Genomic DNA, 25,234 nt, shown 5'->3' on the forward strand with positions numbered 1-25,234 from the left:
GACATCTGCTCGTGGATGTTAAAACCCCGAGCACCTTTGGCAGGGACACTGAACTCTGAAATCTGCAGCACCTGTAACACAGGAGCACTTTTGGGGAAAGAGTTGTCCAAGGAAAAGCAGCAGCTTCTTGTGTCCCATTGGAGACAAGTGAATCTGAAGTTATATATTATATAAGACGTATGTGATGACAGCAGTTTATCATTAACCTGAACTCTGCAAGAAGCACATAAGGAGAGAAAGAAGAAAGCCAGAGGAGCAGCCAGGATGGAATCCATCATAAGGATCAACAATGCTGCCGACATCTCCGTTATTGTCATCTACTTTTTGTTAGTTCTGGCAGTGGGACTATGGGTATGTTGGGATTTTATCTTGTTTTACTTAATGAGGAAGTAGATTATAGAGTCTTGGCAAATTACTTAGTTAGTGAGAATGTGTAATTATCTAAAGATTTTGACACTTAATTGACATAGTTAACCAGTGAATGGTGGCCAAAATGTGGGCACTTACTTGCATTGGAGGAGATGGTGACCGAGGGTGGCATCCCTTGGGTGGGTGAATGGAACCAGAGGGGAAGGTGGAGTGATGGGGTTTGTGTGGGGCCGAGCCCAGAGATGGGATCGGTAGAGATCAGCCCCCTTAGAAACGGGCTGGAGCCGAGAGCTGGGGCTTGCCCGCGGAGCACGGGGCTGCAGGGAGGATGGGTGCAGGGAGGTGATGGCACGGGAGAGAGCGGGGAGGGGGAGCTGCGGGGCTGGGAAGGGACGGGACGGGACACGGTGTGCGGCGGGTGGGGAGGCTGCACCGCCACGGCTGCGAGCGGCGCGGTGACACGGGCGGTGACACGGGCGGAGGTTGTGGCAGCTTTGAGGGCAGCACTGGGGGCTGTTCCCGGCCCCGGGGCAGAGCCCAGGGGGCTGAGAGCAGGAGCAGCTCGGGGCTGGCAGCGCCTCTGTGCCGGGCTGAGCCCGCGGTGCCTCCGGCCAGGGCAGCCCGAGCGCAGGGACACAAACACGGGTCCGGGGGACAAAGGCAGCTGCCAGCCCCAGCTGAAGCGTCTGACAGAACGGGCTGAGCCACAATGGGGCAACAGGGGAATGTCGCTGAATTCGGGTTTCCCCGGGGCAAACCCTCCCTGACCATTAGCGCAGAGGGGAGGGATTGCCCCTTAGGAATCCTCTGCTTTCCAGGAGCAGTGCAGTGCAGAAAAGTCACCTGCAGAACAAACATCCCTTTCTAACAGCCTGGCAATATTTTGAAAAGCACCAAAAATCCGGGGTCTGCACAAAGTAGACACAACCTTTTCCTTGCCTCTTCAGCATACGAATAGAGGCCAAAAATAAAGCAAAAAATCTGAAGGCCCAGTCTGCCAGGACTGTTGTCTGGCAGGAGGGAGATGGGTCTCGCCACGAGCGTCTGGCTGTTGCTGTAGTTGAACTTTATGTTAAAGATCTCTGACAATAAAAGCTGAACTCTGCCTCCTCAGGCCATTGTGTGCTGAGTTAATTCCCGGAGCTGTTTCTTTCCAGCCATGATGACATCGTTATTGGACAAATACTTGCTCAGTTGCTGTGTGTAGTTAAATGTAAATCCATCATATTTACTTCCTTTCTTCTGCATGGAAGAAAATATATGGCTGATTTTTCCAGGTCTTCTTTGTTTATTTACCTGTTCAAAGTCCATCAGAGAAGACAATGGAAATCCAGTAAATAATGGCTCAGGGTCATGAACAAAAATTGGAGGAAACTTCCCTCTAAAGCCCATCCCCTGACAAAGACAACATGAGTTTGTGTAAAGGAAATTTTAACTTCTTCTTGTTTTGGAACTTCAGAGGGAATCAGGCACAATGCTGATATCACAACAAGAAAAACAGATACCTGTAGGGGCAGGATGGTTTTGAATAAAAACCTGCATAATTTCTGTTAATAAACTTGCACCTTCTAGTCTGTTTTGATGCCTGAAATCAAAGGCTTTTCTCCCCAATGAAAAGTACATGTGAGCTTTTACTTGAGCAATAATTTTTGGTTAAATTTAACTTTATTTAGTGTTTCACACTATAATAAAAGATGAAGAAATGAAACTTGAATGGCTAATACAGACCTAGATAAAAGAATCATTGTTCCATTGCATTATTTTCTTCATCATAAGGTTGTTCTTTTTAGCCACTCTGTTTTTTTCACGTTACCCTGCCCATATGTTTATTCTCCCTTTATTCTAGCTGTTTGTTCTCAGCCTATGAATAGCTTGCTTAGTATACTTCAAATATGATTAAAACCTTCTTTTTTCCTTTTTTCCAGGCTATGTACTCCACCAACCGAGGCACAGTGGGTGGGTTTTTCCTGGCTGGAAGGAGCATGGTTTGGTGGCCGGTGAGTGCTGTGTGTGTATCAAACACAGGCTGTGCATCTGCACCCCTGGCACTGCCCAGTTCTTGATCCAGATATCAGGATCTCTGTGGCACTGCTGAGGTTCTGATGGCTTTGTTGCACAAACAAAGCCACGGGATGGGCAGAGAAAAGTGTTGGGGGAAGTAGTCTGTGTTCACCTCTGAGCTGTCTTGTTTATGTGGTCAATATGTTTGAATATAAATACATTGGTAATATCAGTACAGACAAATCTAGTGCTTTGCCTTTCATCCCACTTTAAAACTTTTCAATATTTGGGCTCTGTTATTTTCATTGCACTAAAAGAAGCTGGCTCATTTTAAGGTTATCACAGACAGGAATTAATTTACTGAAATTTCCCCCTTTATTGCTCTATTGTTTCTACTTTTGGTAACAAGTTCTGGTCTTGTACAAGGAGAAAAATCCTAGAAATATTCTGATATGTAATTTGTAAAATGTCTTTTAAATGTTTTTAAAGATTAACTGTGGCTTACATTGATTGTCTTCTGTGGATTCCTATTATCTGCCAAGGTAGAGAACAGGAGTCATAGATACAAAGTGTTCTTAGCCATCCATTCCACCAGGCCTTTGGCAGAAATTATATTAGAAACAGTTATCTATTTCTTCCTGATCATACAGTCTCTTTAATATGAAAAGCAGAACCCTTAGACAAACCTCTATTCCGGAATACTGGAAAATGGAGTTGTTTTTACATTATTCTGTTTATTTGAATGGAATTCCTCAACACTCCTGATCTTGCATTCAATCTCAGAAAATGTTTCTGCACTTCATTAAGGTTTGGGAGTCAAGACTCCACACACATTGATTCAGTTACAGCACCAGAAGACTGAGAGTAAATATTGGCTCCCTAAAGATTTAGGAATTTTCTTGAAGTGAGCTGCAGAAATACCTACACACCTTTCAGTCTTGTGCTTCAGAGAGCTGCTCTCTGCCTTTAGAAGGCATTGGGACAACCTCTTTAAGGACATGGAAGGATTAAAGGCCAATGACAGTAAAAAGTTTCTTCATCTGATGTAGCAGATCTAAGAAAATTCAGGTTCCTTTGGAAGATTGAGGAAAGAGAAAGTTTCCAAGTTGTTTTAAGATAAAACCCATAATTCTGGGAGAAGAGAAAAAAAACAAAACCACAAAATAGATTACTCTGCTTAATTGTCACTTTAATCAGTGGGCTGCTTTTAACCTTTGCAATTCTGTCTGCCTGTCAAGTGGATATGAATATCCTTTTGTGCAGATGTAAATGGAGATGGAGGCAGCAAGGCAGCAAAGATTCACCACAGCAAAGTTCTGTCTTGCTCCAGTGGTGCTGAGAACTCCCAATGATTCCCCTGAGACTTGGGGAGAGCATCTGACACTGACAGATCTGACACCAAGTCTCTGCCAACACAGACCCAACAGGCTCAGCTGCCCTCCTCCAGGGGGAAGCCAGCAGGGTTCACACCACAGTTCCTGCCAGAATCCCCTCTCTGCTTCCCAGACTTTGTGAGCTAAGGTGGACAAAGTGCTAATCCAGTGCAGTCCTAGATCTCCTCTTCAATCCTTCCCTTTGGAATGCCAGGAGTGTCTTCCCATGCCATAAAAATAAACCCTTCTTGCTATTCTTCCTCGTATCACCCAGAATAAACAAAGAGCAAGCCCTCCAAAACCACAAACTAAATACCGTGTCAGCAGCATCACCCTGGAAAGTTTGCCTTGGATAAAAAGAGATTCCAAAACACCAATTCCCACAGCTTAGCAGGTAGATGGGATGTCCATCACCCAGAACAAACTGGGCTGAAATGAAGAGGAAACCAATGAAAGTATAGAAAGTTTAGTCAGAGATGTGATCTCAGTTCTGCAACAGCTAAACCTGTGTGTGATGTTTTACTTTTGTGCTTTGATCTCTTTTGTGCCAAGTCAGGGCTCACCTGGAATAGCTCTGGATAGCCCCAGTGCATTTCCACAGTCAGGGTGGGGGCAGTTGTTTTGCAAGTGGAGTCTTGTTTGTCAGATTTCTTCCCTGCCTTTTCAGGATAATGACCCTTGTCATGTAATTGCTTTCTGGAACAGAAAAAAATGAAGAAAAAAATCCTTCCACAAACTTGCTATAAACTTAATTCCCCCAAACTAATTGTATTTTTCAGTGTTTGTCTGTATTCCATGCTCTGCAGGGCACCCACAAGTGGCTTTTCTGACCCTACAGGGAAGGAGGCTCATTAGCAGTGTATTAGGATCTCTTGCTGACAGGCTGGGCAAGGGATTCTGTTCACTTAAACCATGTAATATCTGTGGTTTGGTAGACTAGAGGAGACCCTGGTAATGAAGGGCTAGAGGTTATTTCTATTTTTAATACTGATTTTGAATGTTTGCCAGTCACTAGCAAACTGTGAGTGTGATTCAATTTGTCAATGTGTAAAATAGGACCAAGACACATCCTGGGCCAAATCTGTCCTGCTTTGGCTCTGATTGTTCTGCTTCAGCAGAATCCAAGAACATTGTTCAGCATTTTGCAGAGCCAAGCCCAAAGATAGTTTTCTGGCTAAGGTGAGAGTTCATTTCACTGGAATCACTGCCCTTGTGCAGTGGCTGAGCCATCTCAGTAGTTCCAGTGGTTAATTAGGGATAAAGGTGTATAAGAACATTCTCACAGATTACCCGAGGCTGAAATCTGTTGTTGGGTTAGTCATAGTGGTATGGAATGCTGTGCCCTTTCCACAGCCTTTATAGAAACTGAGAGAAGAATCTTCAAGAAACTGGTTTTGGTCTCTTGGGCTTTGAAGAAAATACCTTCAGGAAAGACTCATATGGCTCTTTAAATCCCCATAATGAGCTCTGATTTTCCAAAAAAGACACGGAGAAGTTCAAGGCAAGAGACAGCTCTGTAGCAATGGGCCTGGCCAACTTCAGCTTCCTTTGCCAGATGAAGAAGTTGGGTTCAGCCAAATACTTCCTGCCATTGTAGAACATGAAGTGTCTGTTCCTGCAGAACAGTCAGCTTTAGTAGCAGCCACTCTCACAGGATTAACAGCCCTTCATGCACAATTTAAAAACCCCAAACTTCTGAAGCTTTCCTGCTTTTGAATTTTCTTCTTCAGGTTCTGTAGTTTTGCAGCAGACAGATCTGTCTGCACAAAATTATGGGTTACCTTCTATACCTCAGTTCCTGAGGCATGAATGGTAATAGGACAAAGAGTATCTGCTGGGCATCTGAAGGCCAGCTCTGTTAGAAAGATTTACTGAACAGAAGGCAGGAAGGGCACAGGGTCAAGGGCACTTCAAGCAGAAATGTAACTCAGCTCGTTTGTCATGTACACTTGGTCATGTACGTTTAGATCTTTGTGAGACAGATAAGAATTAGGGGAAAAAACCCAACAGATTCTTGCTTCAGCCATGCAGTTTATCTTTGTGGCCATCAGAACTGACCACTGGCATGATTTCTCTGATCTTGCAGCCAGTTAAGTTTTACATAATCTCAGGATTTTCCCCACTTGCTGAATCTGACACTGCTATGAGGAACAAGGAACGACAATTCTGCTGTGAATAAGATTTGCATTTCCTTTTCTTAGGTAAAGTAGAATGAGAAATTACCTTACTTTGTCAAGTTCCATGCAAAAAACCAATAGTGTTAAATCAATAGTTTTCAGGGTAAAAAGAATAATGAAGTAATCAAAGCAAAGCTCTGATGGAAAAATAAAAGTTCAGTGAAATGGATTTCTAGAATCTGTGAGAATTTCCAGCTGGCTGGGAGGTGTTGTTTCTGTCTCAGAGTGCAAAGTGGGGAGACATCAGATCCTCCTGAGCCTGAGCTGTTCCACCAGCCATTGTGTTTGTTGGAGCACAGACATTTTGATAAGTATTGTACATCCATCCCTCCTGCTTAGAAATTGTGTAGATGTGGTTTAGTTGGGTAATAATGCATTTCATAGAATTTTCAGATTAATTGGGAAAGAAGAATAAAACACCACATTTCCTTCTTTGGGTCTCAGAGCCTTGGAAGTGTGGCAGTAATGTTGCATGGTACTGATTTTTCCAGAGTGCCTAAGGGTGACTCCAAAAACTCAGCTAGGAAAAAGAATGCCTTTGCAACAAAGTCACATGTGGCAGGGAAGAGCTGTGAGTTAAAGAAGAGCATGAAGTCTCAAGAAGTAGGAATGAGAAATGTGTCAGGGAAGAGGGATTTGAGAAGCTGCTTCTGCAGGAGCAATAGCTCAGGGATGGCTCAGGGGTGAGAGGAGCCCCTGCTGTTCTCTGGGATGGGGCTAAGGATCCACTGGGGAGAGGGTTTGGTGCTGAGCTAATGCCTTCAGGAGGGTGGCACAGGGGCAGGGGCATGTGCTGGCAGGTCCTGGCAGGGACAGGAGCCAGAGGCTGTGCATTCTGCACACTGTCACTGCAGAGTGCATCCATCCAGCTGGGAACAGCCAGGGCTGAGATGTCACTGCATCCTCCACTGAATGAGAAGAGCAAGGTGAAACAGTTAATGAATAACAGGAAAAAACACAGTGATCATCATCTGTTTCAGGGTGGTGGTACTTCTGCTGAACAGAGTGCTCTTGTTAAGACCTGACCTCTTAAAATATTTTTAAAGAGTTAATGTTCCACGTTTTCCTCAGGTTAGTTGAAGCTTTTCATCCTCTTTCTGTCTTAGCAGCTTTTGTGCCTTTCAACCAACTTTCCTCTTCACCTTTCCTCCTAGATCTGTCTTTAAAGTCAATTCACTCACACATTCACTGAGAACAGTTAACACTTCCTGAAGATCGTTTCTCTCTGCTATTCCCAGTTTCAGCACAGAGTTTTTAAGATGTTCAGCAGCATCTACCAATGGCAAATCAAGAATTCCAGTCACCAGCCTTTCCAGGACAGAAATCCCACAGAGTAAATTTGTCAGCAAGGCAGCTCAGGTCCAGAGCCCATCTGCCTTCTTTCCTTGTCCTTAAAATATGGCAGATGGGAAATTTCTCTTTTCCCTCTGGCATCAGCAGCCAATGGGGTGTGAGGGTATTTGGTCAGCACTTTTCTTGCTGTGACTGTGCTGCAGAATTAAGGGTAATCTGCATTTTTCTGGCTTTGAAGCCATGTTCTCCCTTCCCAGGTATATGACATAACTGAAACCCACTTTTAAAATGGCATCCATTATTAGTGTATGTTGATCTTAAAGTTCTTCTGCACTGGATATTCCCTAATTCAGAAAAAAAATTTAGGATGTGAGTGTGGGATTTGCATTCACATTGTTTTGTTCTCGTGATGGTCCTGAACATGTTGGTAGTTTTGCATTGGTTAGGTTTGGTTTGGTATTTTTCTCTCAATATAATGGTATTTTTGGATCAATTTGAGAACATCAGCAGCAGCATTGCCTGCAGCATGTCCTGGGGTCTCGGGCACAGAGCCAAAGCTGGTGCCTGTTCTCAAAGTTCTTCTTTAGCTGCTTTTACTTGGATCTGCCTTCAAGCTTCTGAAACGGGAGAGGGAACACATTAAATAAAATCAGAGATTAATGTGGTTAATATTTTCTGGTGATCACATTTCTAGTAACCTAGATTTAAGTTTAATTATTTATCTCCAAGGAAAGCATTGGGCAACAGTGCTAATGCTTGGTATAAATGGTACCTTTTCACTATCATTTCTGGAGAGCTGTTGCTGTCATGAAGAGGTTAGAAGAAACAGAGGTCTTTTGTCTGCCAGTGTTAGTTGCAAAACTTATCAGTTCTGTAGAAATGTCATATGACAAACTGGTTACAGCTCTGTAGGGCACAACTATGTGTAAAAAAAACCCAAATCCAGAACCAAGTGAACTTAGAAACATAAACTTCCTGTCACAGCAAAAGAACCATTTGTTTGCAAAAAGACTTGAAGAAATCAGGAGATCAAACTGAGGAAAGAGAAAAAAAGTAAGCCTAGAAAAGAAAGAGTGGAATCCCCTGTATTTTATTTATGTGTTGCAAATAAAAAATGGGGGAGGATAATCTATTTGTTATCAGAGATCAGGATTGTGGGTTGAAAAGCATGGCTGCTATTTCTGGCTATGGCAGAGCTCTATAGAATAAATCTGCTATGCAGAGGGAGATTTCTGTGATTTCTGCAGAGGGAGATTTCTTCATCCTCCCAGAACTCAGGTGATTGTCCCTGTGCTCCCAGCAACATTGATTGAATATTTGCTGCTATTCAAATGGACTCAATGATCCTTGTGGGTTCCTTCCTACTGAGGATATTCCATGAGTCAAATGAGAGCATTAGAGGAGGTCAGCAGAAGAAGTTCCCTTGCCTGCTTTCCATGTGGTTTTCTTTTTAAGAAAAAAATAGAAAAGAATAAAAAATGTTCATTTCCTTTTTTTCATCTTGGAACTTCTCCAGCTTCCTTGTCCTCTGCCCACAATACTCAATCCAATCCAACCTCTTTTTCATGCTTGACTTCTCTCCCTGCATCCTTCAGCACCTGACCCAGTAAATTATCCCTGGGTATTTCTGCTGCCTTTAATATGTTCATTTGGAGGAAATGAAGTTCATTCCTTTTCATCTTTTCTATTGACTAAGATTCTTGATTAAGAATTAAATCTTTGAATGGCTCCTGCCTGTCTGTAAACCAACAGGAACCTTTCATTTTTTAATCTCCCCTGTTCATCAATTTCCATATTCTCCCTACTGTTCTGATTGTATGATCAGCCCAATATTTGGGGGTCTTAAAGATCCAACACTTCTTAAATGGAACTCCTTGATTTGCTATTGTTTGTAGCTTCCAGAGGTGTTTTCTCAGCAGACATTTCTGCTACTCAGCTTTCAGAATTTAATTCAGTAATCAAATACCTTTTGGCTAAAAGTGAACCAAGTCCAGCTCTGACCAATGACAATTTTGGGTGCACAAGCTGTGCAATATGGAACAGGGAGTGCAGGTTCCACAAGTGGGGATGTCCTTGCAATTTCCTCCTTGAACAAGGAAGATCCCAGTCTTCTTCCCTGATTGTCTACATATCATCCCAGTGTCAGTTTGGCAAGTTTTGCAAACATTTTTAAATCTATCTTGGTAAAATATATTTTTTGACTCAACTAGAGATATTTTATTCAGCATCCTATTCTCCTCACTATTGTAGATGCAGCAGCTGGAGGCTCTGGTTTCAGTGGGAGCAATAAGTGGGAGTTCTGAAAGTTATCAAGAGAGTTGGTTGTCAGTCATTCTCATCATCACCACCACCATGGATAGGCATAAGTTCAATGTGCCAAATTAAGTGGATTTAAAAAAAATTCCCAGGAATATAAGGGCCCATTTTTGTTTTTTTCTCTTTGCAGATTGGTGCTTCTCTGTTTGCCAGCAACATTGGCAGTGGGCACTTTGTGGGAATAGCAGGAACAGCAGCAGCTGGAGGAATTGCCATCGGAGGATTTGAGTGGAATGTAAGTGGCACATGTGTCAGTGAAAGTACTTGTGACAGCTGCATTATCTGCAGAGCTCCACCAAAATAACAGTGCCCTCTAACTTAGGACTGTCAAAGTTTGTGCTTGGCAACACTTGTTTTCTGCACAGGCCAGTAAGAGCCAATGTAATCTAGTATTTAACCTGTCCAAGCTACTGGAAAAGGATGACTCTTTTCAGTTCAGGCTTTTTGGAGAGCATTTGAACCAAATAAGGTGGTGGATTTTCTTCTCTATGCATATCTTTTTATTACTTTCAAAGTGTTTGTGAAGAACATTTTCAGACTGCAGGATGCTGAGAAGACTTTATCAGGTAGTAATCCGTGGTAATTTTTGCAGCATTTTGCTGTGTAGAAATTATTGGAGGGGCTTTGATTTCTTCACAGGCTGTAAGGAATTTTGAACATCCTTCACAAGTACCTGCACTCCAAAAATCTTGTCCTCTTTATCTTTTCCTTTCTGTAATTATGCCTGTGATTTGCTGATGGTTCCAGAACAGGGCAGAGATATCCAAGCTGCCCTTAAATGAGCTTCCTGGAGTAGCAGGGTCAGTGTAAACTGCAGCAGCACAGAGATTCCCTGCAGGACTGCAGTCCATTTCCTGGTGCTGTCAGCTCTGTGGGTGTGCCTGACAATGCTGTGCGTAATTCACCCTCAGGAGGGATTAGGCCATGGCACAAAGGGCTGAATGAGCCTCCACAGGACAATCTTCCCTCACATTTACTTCTGAGCAGTGAAAGAATCATCCCACCCTGAGGGATTTGGATTGTGTTTCTTAGCAAATAAATGGTTGTTGCAAGTAATCAAGTACTATGATAGAAATGTTTAAGGAAAAGGACAAAGCTTAAAATGCACTGTACAAGATGTGCAGTTTATGTGTCAGCTCCCTCCTTTTGTGGGCCTGTGACAGACCTGACTCTCCTTCTTGTTCCAGAAGAACCAAGCAAATCAAAACAGAGCACAGATCTCTAGGACCCATATCCTTCTTCAAACATCTCTACACGTTTTCTCCTGGGAGATTCAATGTCCATACACAGTGTACAGCAATGGCTGGTTGGGAAGCAGCAGTGATGTCTGTGGGGTGTTTGAGCAGACACACTGCAGAGTTCATGACTTACAGTGGGACAGTTAACAGACACAACAGAAGTAATGAAAGTAATACCAAATTTGACTGTTGTCATCCTTGTGTATCCCTGTTCCATTGAAATAATTTCTATTTTGTATCAGAATGACAGCAGAAGCTGACCCAGTATTTTCTTGTCCATCTTACAGCTTTGACCTAAGGGCAGAACTTAAAAGATACAGGTTAAAAGCCCTCTAAGCCCTGTGGACAAAATAAATACAGTGTCTACCTCTGAGGGCAGGAATCTGTTTTATATTTGTTGATTTAAGTATGTACAACTCGATATTGGACAGCATTCCAGCCATTTAAGTAAGGAAACTTTGGCACTGCTATACAGTAAGATCAGTAATTCACAGAATGCACATGAATACACAAAATATATTATTAAATTGTAATATGAAAATACAAAAGATTTTACAAATTGCATGTGGTGCATCCTGTACAGTCTGTGAAATTGTTGTAAAACATTCAACCATCCTGGGTGTGTTCTGAAGAGAGCTGGGATAAGCTGAGGCCACTGTTGGAGTTGTGATTGAATACTAGAAGGCAATCCTGTGAGGAGAAATCATCTGGTTTTGTAGAAAATCATGTGTGCTCCTTTGGGACAGCTAGCATGAAACCCAGGCTGCATTATACCTGATGAAGTTTTTAGCCAAGTTTTCATCCCTAAATTTTCAGCTGTAAATGAAAGGACAGAGAAGAACCTCCTCCCCCCACACCCCTGCAGTACCCAGGTTTTTGTGATTTCACTGGTCTCTAGCTGCTGTTGGGTCTGATAAATGGTCTTTGGGAGCAATGTGTAGACACAGGAGGCTAACTCAGCTGATCTTGTCTTGGCTGCAGGCTCTGATATTTGTGGTGATTCTAGGATGGATCTTTGTGCCCATCTATGTCAAAGCTGGGGTAAGTCAAACCACTCATTACACTTGTCTGCAAGGCCAGGACACGAGATCTGAGTGTGCCAGAGCAGCACTTTGTTATATCTGGGTACTTGAAAAATGAGGATTCTCTGTTCTAAGACCTGAGCTGAGAAGTACTTGGTGCTCTCTTCTTGTTCTCCTTTGATTCCTGGAGCTGCTCTTCCTTGAAATGCAATTGCAGCTCCCCTAATTTTGTGCTCCACTCTCACAGTGTCTGAGTACCAAAAATCTTCCTCTAATTTGATTTGTACCTGTTCTCCTTTATCTAAAATCTTCTCCACCTCCACAGGTGGTGACAATGCCAGAGTACCTGAAGAAGCGTTTTGGTGGGAAACGGATCCAGGTCTACCTGTCAGTCCTTTCCCTGATCCTGTATATTTTCACAAAGATCTCAGTAAGTGAAACTTCTACAGCATTTCTTCCATTCTACACTGATCTAAAGAAAAGAAATGTTCTTTTACAATATTGTTCTCACAACTGGTCAACCATTTCAGGTTTGGAGCTCTTGGCTGAATTAACAACTGTAAAAGTATGATTTTGTGGTTTTTTTATTCTATCCAGTGAGACTCTGTGATGCAATCTAAGGTTTTTTTCTTCCTGGCATTGTCTCTTGATGCTTGTTGTGCATTGTCCTCTTTTTAAAGTTTTAGGGTTTACTTTTACATTTGCACTCTTCTAGAAAACATCAGAGTGGAGGGAAACTTGTATTGTATTATGGTCCCTTATCTTAGGGATATGTGAAGCCTGGGGCAGGAATTTTTATCCCTAGATTTCTTATTTATCTGTTTTAGTATTCTCTGGTGAACATGCCGTCAGTAATATAGATGATGGAAAAGAGCAAGGGGACTGTGAATAAAAAAAGAGTGACAGGAATTAGAAAATGGAAGGGTGGGGAAATGGAAATTAGGGAAACTGTAGCAGCTGGGGTGAAAGGAGGGAAGAGGAGAGATTCTAATAATGGGCAAGTGATTGGTGTAAATTTGAAGGTGCTCTGAAGTTAATTTTATTAAGTAAATGGATTAAGTAAAGTGTTTCTGTGACATAGTAAAGGGAACTGGTATTTTCCATATATTTTGAAAGTACTGAGCTTCTAAAGAAGTCCACAGTTCAGGAATACCTCAGTCTGTTGTTTTGCAGAAGTTGTCATGGCAGATTAGTCTTTGCCCTCTGAATGGGAACTGAGTGATAATAGTGCAATTTAAGCTAAAAGATTGGCCTTTTGCTCTCATTCTCACATCGTAACTGATCCTTAGAGAGGTTATAAATTAAACAGGTTGGTGACATGAGCTGGCCTCAGAGCTGGAGAGTTTGCTGTAGTTGTGCTCAACTATCATAATCAGAGCTCCTGGGTACAACACAGAGCTCTGGACTTCCAGCAGCAGAGAAACTCCTCCAATCAGTCCTTGTCAGCAACACATGTTGGTTGGAGCCTATCAAGGTTATCTTAGGTTCTGAATTTACTATCCAGCTTTGATTTCTAGCCTGTGTCATGCCTAAGGGTCTGTTTATGAGATTTTTCACTGTTTCAGTTGGAGTGTCCTGTTTCCAGGAAAAATAGGTTCTGCATTTAAGCTTTCAGTGTGCTCATGAGGATCAAAGACCCTCTCCATAGTCAAGGGATCCATACAGCACCAGGCTACCTGGGCCCCACTCTACCATTGACCCATCCCAGCTTCCCATCAATCCATTTATTCCAGATGTTTGTGGGGAAGTGCCATGGAGCTGGGTCTCTGTGCTATGCAGGGGAAAACCAAGATGCTCAATTTCCTCTAAGCATTTCTTTTGTTTCCCCCAGCTGCCCCAAGCAGCTCTGGCAGTGTCTATGCCTGTACAAGTGAGATGTGCACAAACAGGTCTGCATTGCTGCCCCATGTCTCTGCCTTTGGATGGGCAGGATCTGCCCAGGACTAATTTACTTGTTCTATCTGCTTCAGATTAGGCAGAGCAGCCAGGTCTTGGAGGTTTCAGGTGCTGTCAGAGGATCTCAGAGTAGGTTTTGCTGTGCCATACTGTTCAACAGCATGCCTACATGGTGGCCAGGGCAGGGAGGGAAGGGCTGGTCCCTGCTGGGCTGTAGGGAACTGTGCTGTGGGGAGGTGCAAGCACAGGGAGGGAGCACAGGGAGGGAGCACAGGCCTCCCTCCCCACAGACACGTTGGATATCCAAACATCAACGTGTTGACAAGCCATTGTATTTTGCTTCCCTCAGTGCTGCCTTGGCAAACACTCCCTTGTGATCTCTGGGGCTCTTTGAGATTTGATAGAGAGGGATGGGCTTCTGCCCTGCCCAGAATGGGAGGTCACACCCACCAGTGATTCTCACTGCCCCTTATCATTGCAGAAGAGTGGCACCTCTTGCTTCTGGGGTAGTTATTTCATGTGCCTCTTCCTTGCTCTGTTGAAATATTATGTCGTGTACTTAATAACATAATTACAACAACGCTTTCTAGGGAGGAATATCACATATCAGGTTGTGTGACTCCTGCTGTGCTTTCTGGCACAGTGCCACCACTGTGTGAGGACCAGGTTCCCTTTGCACACCTCTTCAATGGCCTTTCCATTTATCTTTCCCTGCAAATTTTCTGTGGGTTTTGTTGATTTCTTGCCTTACTTTGTGGCTAATCAGACAATTTACAGACAATAACATGCTGCAAGGAGTTCATTCTTGGGATCAGGACACGTGATTTTTGAGCCCAAAGGATTTCTGTCATACAAGGACCTCAGCTGTACCTGCTCCCTAAGTGTGCAGTACATTATGAATACAGCCCATAGCAGCTTGCAGAGGCTTTTTAGCCACTAGAGTTGATTATATTGGTCATTATGCCAAAGGAAATGGTCTAGTAAAAATAAAGTCTTGATGGATAGTAATAGACTAAGTTATGAGACGATAAAAGGGAATTAAGGTCTGAATGTTTTTGAAGAAATCAGAAATCATAAACTGGAACTTCTAAATCTGTTACAGCATTTTCTTTCTGTTCATTGTACATAATTTCAGTAGGAAATCTATGGGCAAAGGCTTGCCAGGGGGAAGAGAAGAATAACCTTCTCCTAGGAGAGCACAGTGCAGGGGTTAAAGAGTAGGTGCCCCTGCTCTGGTGCTCACAGGATACACTCAGCTGGCATGTGTCTGGCCAGCTGCTCCTTTGTGATCCCCACCTTTGCAGAGACAGCTTGCAGAGTAAAGGAAAGAGTGACTCTAGTAGGAGATTAGATAATGATTGTCAATAAAAGAGTATCAGTGGAGAAACAAGGAAATATTGGAAGGCAATAATCTTACTGAGAAGGAGGAGCAGTGAAGCTGGAAGATAGCTCAGCAGCTTGAAGAGGCTGATACATTGCTCTGAATGCTCAATAATTAACTATACATTACTTTGTGGGAATCATTTTAAGTCCCTTAATATTTAATGATACATAGGCTAAACTAAAGCCAAGAACAGTAAAAGGAAGGTCTGGAACATGGACTGATTAGTGGTGTGAAAAGATGGGAAACAAACTACCATAGAGAGATGGGGCAAAAGATGTGGTCTGACAGCCAGTGGTGTCAGAGCTAAAGGTGCTAGTTCCCATTTCCAAAGTGAAGCTTGTAAGAAATCTGCTCCAGAGGCAGAGATTTGGGAGTGGGATCTCTGCTGTGGCTCACACTCTGCCCCACAGAAGTAGCTGGCTGCTGCCAGTGCAGAGGGGCCGCAGAGCTCCGGCCTCTTCTCGTTCTCCAGCAGGAGCCAGGGCGGGGTCCTGCCCCGCAGTGTCATTGCAGTGTCTCGGGAATGCCGATGGTTTTTCTCTCGGCATGTCCCAGCTCAGGGCTGCATCCCGTGCCCTGCTCTCCCGGGGCAGCGCTGTGACCCCGGCTCTGGCCGGCCCGGAGCCCCACAGGGCCGGGCTGGGCTGGGCTGGGCTGGGCTTTAGCCCTGGGCTCGGGCACAGCTGGTGCCTGTGCCTCAGCTCTGAGCCCCACGGGCACCTGCTGTCGGCCGGGGATGGGAGTCCCTGTGCAGAGCCCTCGATGGGTAGTGCGGGTGAAAAGGGAGGAAGGCAGCCGAGCTGCAGAGGAGCTGCATGCTCGGGAGTAATCTCTAATGAAAACATAATTTACAGTAAGACATCACAAGTGCACTGGGGCAGATTATTCTGATTGCAAACTTGTATAAATAACATTGATGCCAATTACCTCTAAATCAGGAACTGATTTAATGGGATTAACTCCTAGTGTTACTCTGAAACCTGAACAATTCCTTCCTTACGCAAGAGCTGAAGGTTTCCTCTCTTAGCCAACTGCTAATTCTTCTGATGGGAACTTAAAAATAGAAGCCATATGAGATGTTTGCCTCTAATGCAAATGCACTGCTTGTCCCAAACCAGCAGGACGAGCTACACCACATGTGAGCAGTAAAGGGAAAGAGGTTTGTGGGTGGCACTGAAGGAAGAGAACTGTGCTGTGTCTTGGAGGTGTCACACAGTCCAGCCCTGCACACAGCAGCAAATGGAACTCACACTCAGTTTTAAGCAGTTTGTTTTGAATCTGTTTCTTAGTGCCTAAGTACTGAGCAGTGAGGTTACTGTCTAGAGAAAACAACCCTGTTAAAAAAGACCTGGAAATTCTGAGAAGTATTACACCTCTGGTACTAAGAACTCCACAGCTCTGAGGGGACACTGGCAGGTGCACAAAAATGGCTTCTATTTTCTTTTTGATTTGTATCTACAGTGCTACAAGGGGCAGAGTTGTGTATTTCAATGCCCTCACCATGGAACTATAACATGTCATCATGAACCTAAACATTGCTGAATATATATATATATGTATTTTATTTATTTATTTATTTTTTTTTTTTTTTTTTTTTTTTTCCCCAGGCTGACATATTCTCTGGAGCTGTATTTATCCAGCTGGCCATAGGGCTGAATCTTTATGTGGCCATAATTATCCTGCTTGCTATTACTGCTCTTTACACTATCACAGGTGAGTATGCACAGAAGTCTGATAAATCAGAGATGTCGGGGGAGCCAGAAGAAAGAGAAAAGTGGAGAAAAAGGGAGAAATGAAAACATTAACAGTAGTCTTTGAAAGACAGAGGTGGTGAGAAAAGTGATATAAAGAAGAAGCATTTCCACTGAGACATTTGCTCAGGGGTAACTTATTTGTCCTGACTTTTCTCTGCCATCAGGTGGCCTTGCAGCTGTGATTTACACAGACACCTTACAGACATTCATCATGGTAGTGGGATCCATTATTCTCACGGGATTTGGTAAGTGAATCAGATGAATTAAACTGGAATGTTCAGCCACAAATCTTGCAGTAGCTATGGGAGTGGATCCTGCAGTGTAAAACTTACCTTAACCAGGAGGTTTCAGCTCTTGTATGTATTTATCAGGGAAGAAAACAGGCATGTTGCCAAAAGTCAGGCATATTGCCAAAGCCCTTTAGTCACTGAGTCACTCTGTCTCCTAAGCACAAGTGAATGTGTAAGGTAATAAACAACATCCCATGACAGGATTTTTACATCCACATTAAGGAGGCTTTTCTCTTCATGCTCTCAAGCTCCATTTGAGATTGCAGTGATAATCCTTTATTGCTACTTTTATTTTCTATGTTTCAGCATTTACTAAAGTAGGAGGGTATGAGGCTTTCATGCAGAAATACATGGCAGCTGTTCCATCCAACACCACCTATGGGGGCATTGAGGTGGATCCCAAGTGCTACACCCCTCGCAGCGATGCCTTCCACATTTTCCGAGACGCCACCGGGGACCTGCCGTGGCCAGGGCTGGTCTTTGGCCTCAGCATCATTGCCATGTGGTACTGGTGCACAGATCAGGTAATGGGGAACCCAATGCCTTGCAAAGGTCAAACACAGAAATCCATGCTCCAGTGTGATCTTCCCCTGCAATGCAAAGCTGGGATCACACAGCTGGCTGTTATTTCAAGACTGGTCAGTGACTTTTCAGTTCCTGGTTTCTAGACACCTCTCACATGAAAGAAAATGGAATGAGTGTTTTTTCTAACCTTCCTGCACATGTCTGCCCAGCAGATCCCATATCTGCCTCCTTTTTCATTTTTGGTCTGCAACTATATGTGAAAACGCAGAGAGGTTGTGCTGTGAATGCTTTCTTAGGAAACTATGCAACAAATAACCCTCATTAGACTGGGTCTAGATACCATTCCCCTTCCAGTAAGACATGTTTGTTTCTTCTATGTGCAGCTTTCATCTTTGCTTGCATAGCCTTGGGGGGATGCTCTTGGTATGTCTGGTCTTTCAGCCAGGAGACTCTTCCCTCATCATCCTTCCTTCTGTCTAAAACCTACTGTCCAGTTTCCCCAAGAGATCACACTGGCATGAGTAAAGAAAAGTGTGCTCACGCACCTGCAACATGTGAATGTGTCTCTAACATTTTCTGCATCTTGAATTGTGTGAAAGATCACCTTCATGATTTCTCAACAAATTAACAAAATCCCCAATGTAACTGTATTTACTGCTCAGTCAAACATTCTATTCCTTTTTGGCTTTTTAGTCTGTCTACTTTAAAAACTTTTTGTGAGAGAAGTCTTACCTCTCAAACACACACTGGATAAGTAGTATTTCCTCTACTTATTTCAAACATATCCTTTGATTTTCTTGTAGTTTTCATTTTTCCTAGCAGCAGAAATGCTAAATAAGCTCTTTTGCTATCACAGAAGTTAAGAAGTACCTTGTATCTGGAACATGGCATGATGTGATCATGGAAATGTTATAGCTACCATGTGTCATTGACAGGTCATTGTCCAAAGATGTCTCTCTGGAAAGAACATGTCCCATGTGAAGGCTGGCTGTGTCCTGTGTGGGTACCTCAAACTCCTGCCCATGTTTATCATAGTGATGCCTGGAATGATCAGCCGGATTTTGTACCCAGGTATGATACACATACAGAAATGCGAAGTTCTTGACGCCTGCTTTTCCTGTCAATCTCTCTGTCCCTTCCAAAATACCAAATACTGTTAGATTGTCATCTTCTCATCCAAATAGTCCAGGGACCTTCAGCTAACTGCATTGTAACAAGCCACAGGCCTTTCTGTTTTCCCTGATCCCAGGTTTCTGCTATTACTATTGCTGTCTGTTTTAGGGAAAAAAAAAATCCAGAGCATCCCTCCTCAGCTGTCTGTTTGTTACAGCCCCACTCTGACTGAATGAGTGGAAAATGCTGTTCAGGACAGATATTCTGCTGGCAATTGGAGGGACAGGGCCATCACTCACAGACTGCAGAGTTTGGGCCACGGGCAGTCCCAAGGGCAGCATGGGGAAATGCCACATTCCTGTCTTCCTGACCAGCACAGAGTTTGGCTGTGTTTGGCAGCAGACAGAGGAGAGAGGTTCAGGCTGCAGGGAGTGGGCTTTGTGTTCCTCTGCTTGTTTGTCTCCTTGGTCTCCTTGTGTTGTTCAGCCCTGGTCTACAAATGAGTGCTGATTTTCTTTTGACCTGCAGCATTTATCAGTATTCCTTCAGAGAGGAGGAGGAGGAGGGGGAGGAAAGAGGCTTAGAATCACCTTCCCTCCTGCCAGCAAACCAAGGATGAAATCAAACATGTCAATCCGGTGGCTCAACACAGAGATACATTCTAGAAGCTCTGTGAATTTGGGAGCAATCTGTTGTTTATGTGACCTTGTCTCACAGTCTCATTATCCTCTCCTCAGATGTGGTAGCTTGTGTTGTGCCTGAAATCTGTCAACGCCACTGTGGCACCGCAGTGGGCTGCACAAACATTGCTTATCCAAAACTGGTAGTGGAGCTTATGCCAAATGGTAAGACACTGTCTGTATTTGTTGTTTCTTTGTTTTAGGAAAGCCAGACTGTAAAAAAAAGTGATAGCGGGAGTCCAAGACCCATATTTAGTTCCAAAATTCTTGCTAGAATGCTGTACTATTAACCAAAGGGATTGTCTGTATTAGCTGTAGGTGCAGAATAGTCTCACACTGACAGTGTCAACTCTCAGCTTGCAAATATTGGGTGCTGGAATGGTAAATGAGCTCCCTTTTTGTGAAGGTAAAAAATAACTTGCTTGGCCAATGATTTATAAAAGAATCTCTGCCAGGATTTTTGAGCTGGAGGCCTATTCTTGTGGTCCTCTTGCAAACCCCACAGAGGTGGGTGCTGGCTTACAAAGCAAAAAAGCCAGGATATGGTTTTATAGAGACCATGGCACTTCCCTGATAGCTTTGCTACTTTCCCATCCTTTGATAACTCTTGTTAAAATCCTGCAGTACTTCCCCATGCTCTGTGACCAGACCAAACCACCTGGAAAAGTGACTGACCTCTGGCTTTCAGACAACAAAAGAAACTTGGGTTTTTTTGGCAAATACTTTGCTCACAAATATACTACAAGCAAGTGAGCACTCTCCTACAAACAGGAGGAATTATTTTTATAACTGTTGGGAAAAGTCTGCTTAATATTACTTTCTTTTTATTCCAGCATTTAATCAGGCAGCATTCACTAAAGAAGTACCTACATGCTAAAAGTTCAAGAGTTTCCCTGGCACTGCTGTAAATAGCTTTTTCCAAGCTCTGCTTCCCCAGCAAGGGAATGTCAGGCAGGATTTTATGTCAGGCACATAAATGTGCCAGACACACTCAGAGCTGGCTGATGGAAAGGGCTGGACAAACACCTGGTGCCAGGTACTGAGGCTCTCCATGGAGTGCTCATCTCCATTCCTGTGTTTGTGTTCCAGGCCTGCGGGGTCTGATGCTGTCAGTCATGCTGGCCTCCCTCATGAGCTCCCTGACATCCATTTTCAACAGTGCCAGCACTTTGTTCACGATGGACATTTACACCAAAATTCGGAGCCGGCCGTCTGAGAAGGAGCTGATGCTGGCTGGCAGGTGAGCTGCTTCTGTTCACAGCCCTGAGCGCTCCTGGGCCTGGGCTCAGGCCCTGGCTCATGCCCAGGCCCAGGCTCAGGCCCAGGCTCAGGCCCAGGCCCAGGCTCAGGCTCATGCCCAGGCCCAGGCTCAGGCTCAGGCCCAGGCCCAGGCTCAGGCTCAGGCCCAGGCCCAGGCTCAGGCCCAGGCTCAGGCTCAGGCCCAGGCTCAGGCTTAGGCTCAGGCCCAGGCTCAAGTTCAGGCTCAGGCCCAGGCTCAGGCTGCATTCTGTGCCTCCTCCCACAGTGCCAGCCCACTTGGGCTGCCTGGCAGAGCTGCAGTGTGCAGGAAGCAGCCAAGCTAATTCTCACTGCTTCTCACTGCTCTTTGAAGAAAAAGCTTTTAAATTACCTTCCTGGGCTCCGTGCTGCACCAGGCTGCAGCATCAATGAACTAGTTCTAGTTCATCTGCTATTGATTTGTCTCTGGACATAACAACCACAGGAGAAAAGTGATTTTCTATGTTTTGATTGCATATTTAACCATATGCTGATGGATGTTTGACATACACAATACCCAACTTGGATTTCTTTTGTTTGTTCAGAGCTAATTGGCCATTATAATTGATTTCGCTAGTTGAAATACAAAATGAACATGTAAATTATTGATTAATTGCTGGGGTTTTTTTCTTTCTGATAGATCATAGATACTTCTAAGCAGATGACTAATTGAATATCTGGCTATGTTTACAGGGCATTTATGTTACTCTTAATTGGCATCAGCATTGCCTGGGTTCCCGTGGTGCAGTCAGCTCAGAGTGGGCAGCTCTTTGACTATATTCAGTCTGTTACCAGCTACCTGGGACCTCCCATTGCTGCTGTTTTCCTGCTTGGTGTCTTCTGCAAGCGTGTCAATGAGCAGGTAAATGCAAATTAGGAACAGGTATGCTGCATGTTAGGAATTAGGAGAACTTTTTTTTTGTTGTTTTTGTTTTTTTTTGGTTGGTTGGTTAGTTAGTTAGTTTTGTTTTGTTTTATTTTGTTATGAGCAACCTCTTCTTATTCATTTTAATCCCAGTATAGCCCAGGGATTTTGCCTCTCCATACTCCAAAGCCTAACATTTCAGAGAGGAGTTTGAAGAAGTTCTTTCATAGTCTGATAGATAAACAGTCACCATAGATAGCTCTGAAGCTTAGGTTACCTATCACTTTACCAAGAAGTGTGTTAAATGCATAATCTATGAACTTGAAAGTTATAATTTAGGATATTGGTCACCAAGCTGCTTTACCAAACAAATCATCTCTTACCTATCCTGTCCAGTTGGGTTTTAAATATCCCCAAGAGTGGACACTCCACAGTGTCTCTAGACAACCTGTTCCAATGATCAAGTACCTTTACAGTAAAACAAAAAACCCCCATGTTTAAACAGAATTTTGCACATTTCAGTTTGTGCCCACACAAACTGTGTGTCTGTTACACTTTGGGCTGGAGTTCTGTACACCAGGCACCCACCAACAGAACTGAGAATTAAGCAATTACTCTCAGGACCATTAGCAGGTAAACCAGACACACATTTCAGGATGGATGACACAACATTCAGGCTGGTTCCATCATGCCAGAGCTGTCAGGGATTACACCCTTAAAGGTAAAAAGGTATGAGAACAGCCCCTGGGGTATACAATCCATGTCTGAAACCTGTCCTGTAGAAGGAGAGAGTTGTGTGGGCTGTGAGAACTGGATGGTCTGGACCAGTGTCCTGAGGTGTGCCTGATATCTCAGAGCTGTTCATTGCCCCTTTCAGTTGAACTCATCCACTGAGCTGTAAATAAGGTCACTGAAAGCATCTGGGTTAAAACCCACATGCCGAGGCCATTGTAACACATAACTACATCCATGTTTCCTCCAGCAACTGTTTGAAAGCACAGAGTTTATTTCCATGCCTGAAATTACTCATTTTGATCCTTTCTTGTCACACCCTTGCCTGCAGGGTGCCTTCTGGGGCCTAATCATTGGGCTGCTGGCTGGACTGGGCAGGATGATCTCAGAGTTTGCCTACGGAACTGGCAGCTGTGTGGCCCCTTCCAACTGCCCCTTCATCATCTGTGGCATTCACTACCTCTACTTTGCAATCATCCTCTTTGGGGTGGCTGCCATCGTCATCCTGGCAGTCTCCTTCATGACAAAGCCCATTCCTGATGTACATGTGAGTATTACTGCAGTCCTGCTCCTTAAGAAATGGAACACAATGAAACCAGCAGTTTGTACTTGGTGTGTTAGCTCTCAACACTATAGCCACCCCCAGCATACGACTCCTGGAAGAAAGCAAAGAGAATAGTCTTCATTTACCTGTCACAGGTCTTCAGTGACTCTAATAGCGTTAGACACTCCAGACATTTGGGATGCTGTGATCTCACAGCCAGCTCAGGTGCTGGCCAGGCTGGCTGGTCTCTGTGTGGTCAGCCCATGATCAATTCTCCTCCCTTTGTTCCGTGGCAGCTTTACCGCTTGTGCTGGTCCTTGCGGAACAGCAAAGAAGAACGGATTGATCTTGATGCAGATGAGGAGCAGGACAGAGCTGATGAAAAAGATGATGAATCAGGTAACTGTTGAATACCTAGAGATTCTGTCATATGTTTGAGCATCCTTGTTTCATTCCTGAAGGAACATTAGCCTGCTTGGTAATGGAAGACATCCTCCCTCCTCCCAACAACAAATCCTCACCGCCCACAAATTTAAACAGTTCATGAGCTGCCTTTACCATCTTTCAAGCTCAGAGTAAATCAGATTTGATTTGAATGGAGAAAATCTTACTCTCTTGGTAGCTGGGTGGCAGCTCTAGGATTAAACCAATGGCAATGCTCTGGGTCAGAGGAGCTGTGCATTGGCAGAACTGTGTGTGACTCCAGCACTCAGAGGGAATTCCTCTGGAAATAATGGGTTGTGGTCAGGATTGAAGGAAGTGAAAGCAGACTGCAAACCCACCTGCTCTCTTCACTGGATTTCTGGTTCTGCTCCCAAGTTCCTTTCCATCAGTATCCTCAAATTAATTTAATTAGGAATAAATTCAATAAATTTCAATTAAGAGTGTAGAAAGTATTGAAAAAATGGAGTTTAAGCTTTGAAGCATAGTTTGCCAGGCCAAGTCTCTGGGCTGCAAAAGGCACAAGTGTCTTGGAACATGTAGAAAATCCCTCTTTTCCCACATGAGTTGTGAAAATACATCATTAACTTGATTCTTATACTGTTTTGTACTAAAATGCTTCCCCTGAATTATGACCATAAATCAGAATGGGAATGTCCTCAGTCCCAGAGATTGTGTGCCATGATCTGTACTCACCTTTCCTAAGCAGAGTGTTATTTATTCCTTCTAGTTAATGAGGAAAACCAGGAGGAGCCAGGATGCTGTAGGAAAGCTTACAACTGGTTCTGTGGCTTGGACCAACAGAAGGGCCCCAAACTGAGCAAGGAGGAAGAAGAGGCAATGAAGAAGAAACTGATGGACACCAGTGAAGTGCCACTGTGGAGAAACATTGTGAATATCAATGGCATCATCCTCTTGACTGTGGCTGTGTTTTGCCATGCCTACTTTGCATAACCCCCTGATCACAGTCCTGAAATTGTTCTGCACGGTTCAAGTAAAAATGATGGCTTGTAGATTTACACAATTAGATACACATTTTATTTTCATTATCTACATTTGTAAAACATCAGAGTGATTTACTCACTGATTTTGTGATCATAATTTCAACAATTTAAAGATGAAGGCCACTGGGATTTCAAGAGAGAGAATTTCTATTTAGATATTGAACCAATCCTGGGCTGAGGTTCAGAATTTCCATCCAGTATTCTCTCTGCTCATTATACATTTCATATTTTATGTTCTGAACAAGGCTGCATGAGCCATATTTCATATTGGTTTTGTGAACCATCTTTTAGGGTTGGTGACACTATTTTGATTTTCAACCCTTCCTCTGATCATTCAATTTTCCTCTTCCTTTGGCTGTGATAATTTGATTGCAAAAAACCCACAACCACTGAGGGACTGTATTACAAACTCAGAACATTCCTTTTGTTCCTCCAAACATGGGATATCTTAAGTAAAGAATTTATGTATATATAAATGTATTTGATATTATAAATAATTCCCAATATTAGTTCCCCCCTTTTCATCACTTTCCATTGGGTTGTGTTTCTCAGTTGTCAGTGGAACACTAACCTCTGATCACATTTTGAAATTGGGGAACGCTTGTCTCAATCTTAAAAAGAATTTTGCTTACATTAGATTATCTGTTTAAGGTTAACTTCCAAAGGTCCTCCTCTCTTGATATTTTAATATATACCTATACTTGAATGTGAAGCTTTTTATACAAAATACATGTATTATATATACACAGACAATACGTTATGTATATGCACTCTATATATTATATATATTTAAAATATATTTTTATGTGTGTGTATACATATTTATTTCTTACTGATCAGGTTTCTTAACCCTGTGTGTCAAGGACCTCTTTACTATGGGCTTGGAGTTAATGTTCTGCCTCTCTGTATGGACTGCTACAAACCAGCCCATGGTGAAAT

At 43.4% G+C, this 25,234-nt stretch overlaps 1 protein-coding gene across 1 annotated transcript; it reads left to right on the plus strand.

Moving 5' to 3' along the window:
- Positions 1–21: 21 nt before the first annotated feature.
- Positions 22–25,094, plus strand: SLC5A1 (solute carrier family 5 member 1). The gene is made up of 15 exons (XM_056504420.1): positions 22–351; positions 2,295–2,366; positions 9,660–9,764; positions 11,749–11,808; positions 12,115–12,219; positions 16,677–16,782; positions 16,988–17,068; positions 17,420–17,637; positions 18,574–18,709; positions 19,489–19,596; positions 20,521–20,671; positions 21,403–21,571; positions 22,638–22,853; positions 23,147–23,249; positions 24,022–25,094. The coding sequence occupies exons 1-15, from the start codon at positions 265–267 to the stop codon at positions 24,243–24,245; spliced, it is 1,941 nt and encodes a 646-aa protein (XP_056360395.1). The 5' UTR covers positions 22–264; the 3' UTR covers positions 24,246–25,094.
- The last annotated feature ends 140 nt before the right edge of the window (positions 25,095–25,234 follow it).

The sequence above is a fragment of the Oenanthe melanoleuca genome, chromosome 15 (genome assembly GCF_029582105.1).
Source record: "Oenanthe melanoleuca isolate GR-GAL-2019-014 chromosome 15, OMel1.0, whole genome shotgun sequence".
Lineage (NCBI taxonomy): Eukaryota > Metazoa > Chordata > Aves > Passeriformes > Muscicapidae > Oenanthe > Oenanthe melanoleuca.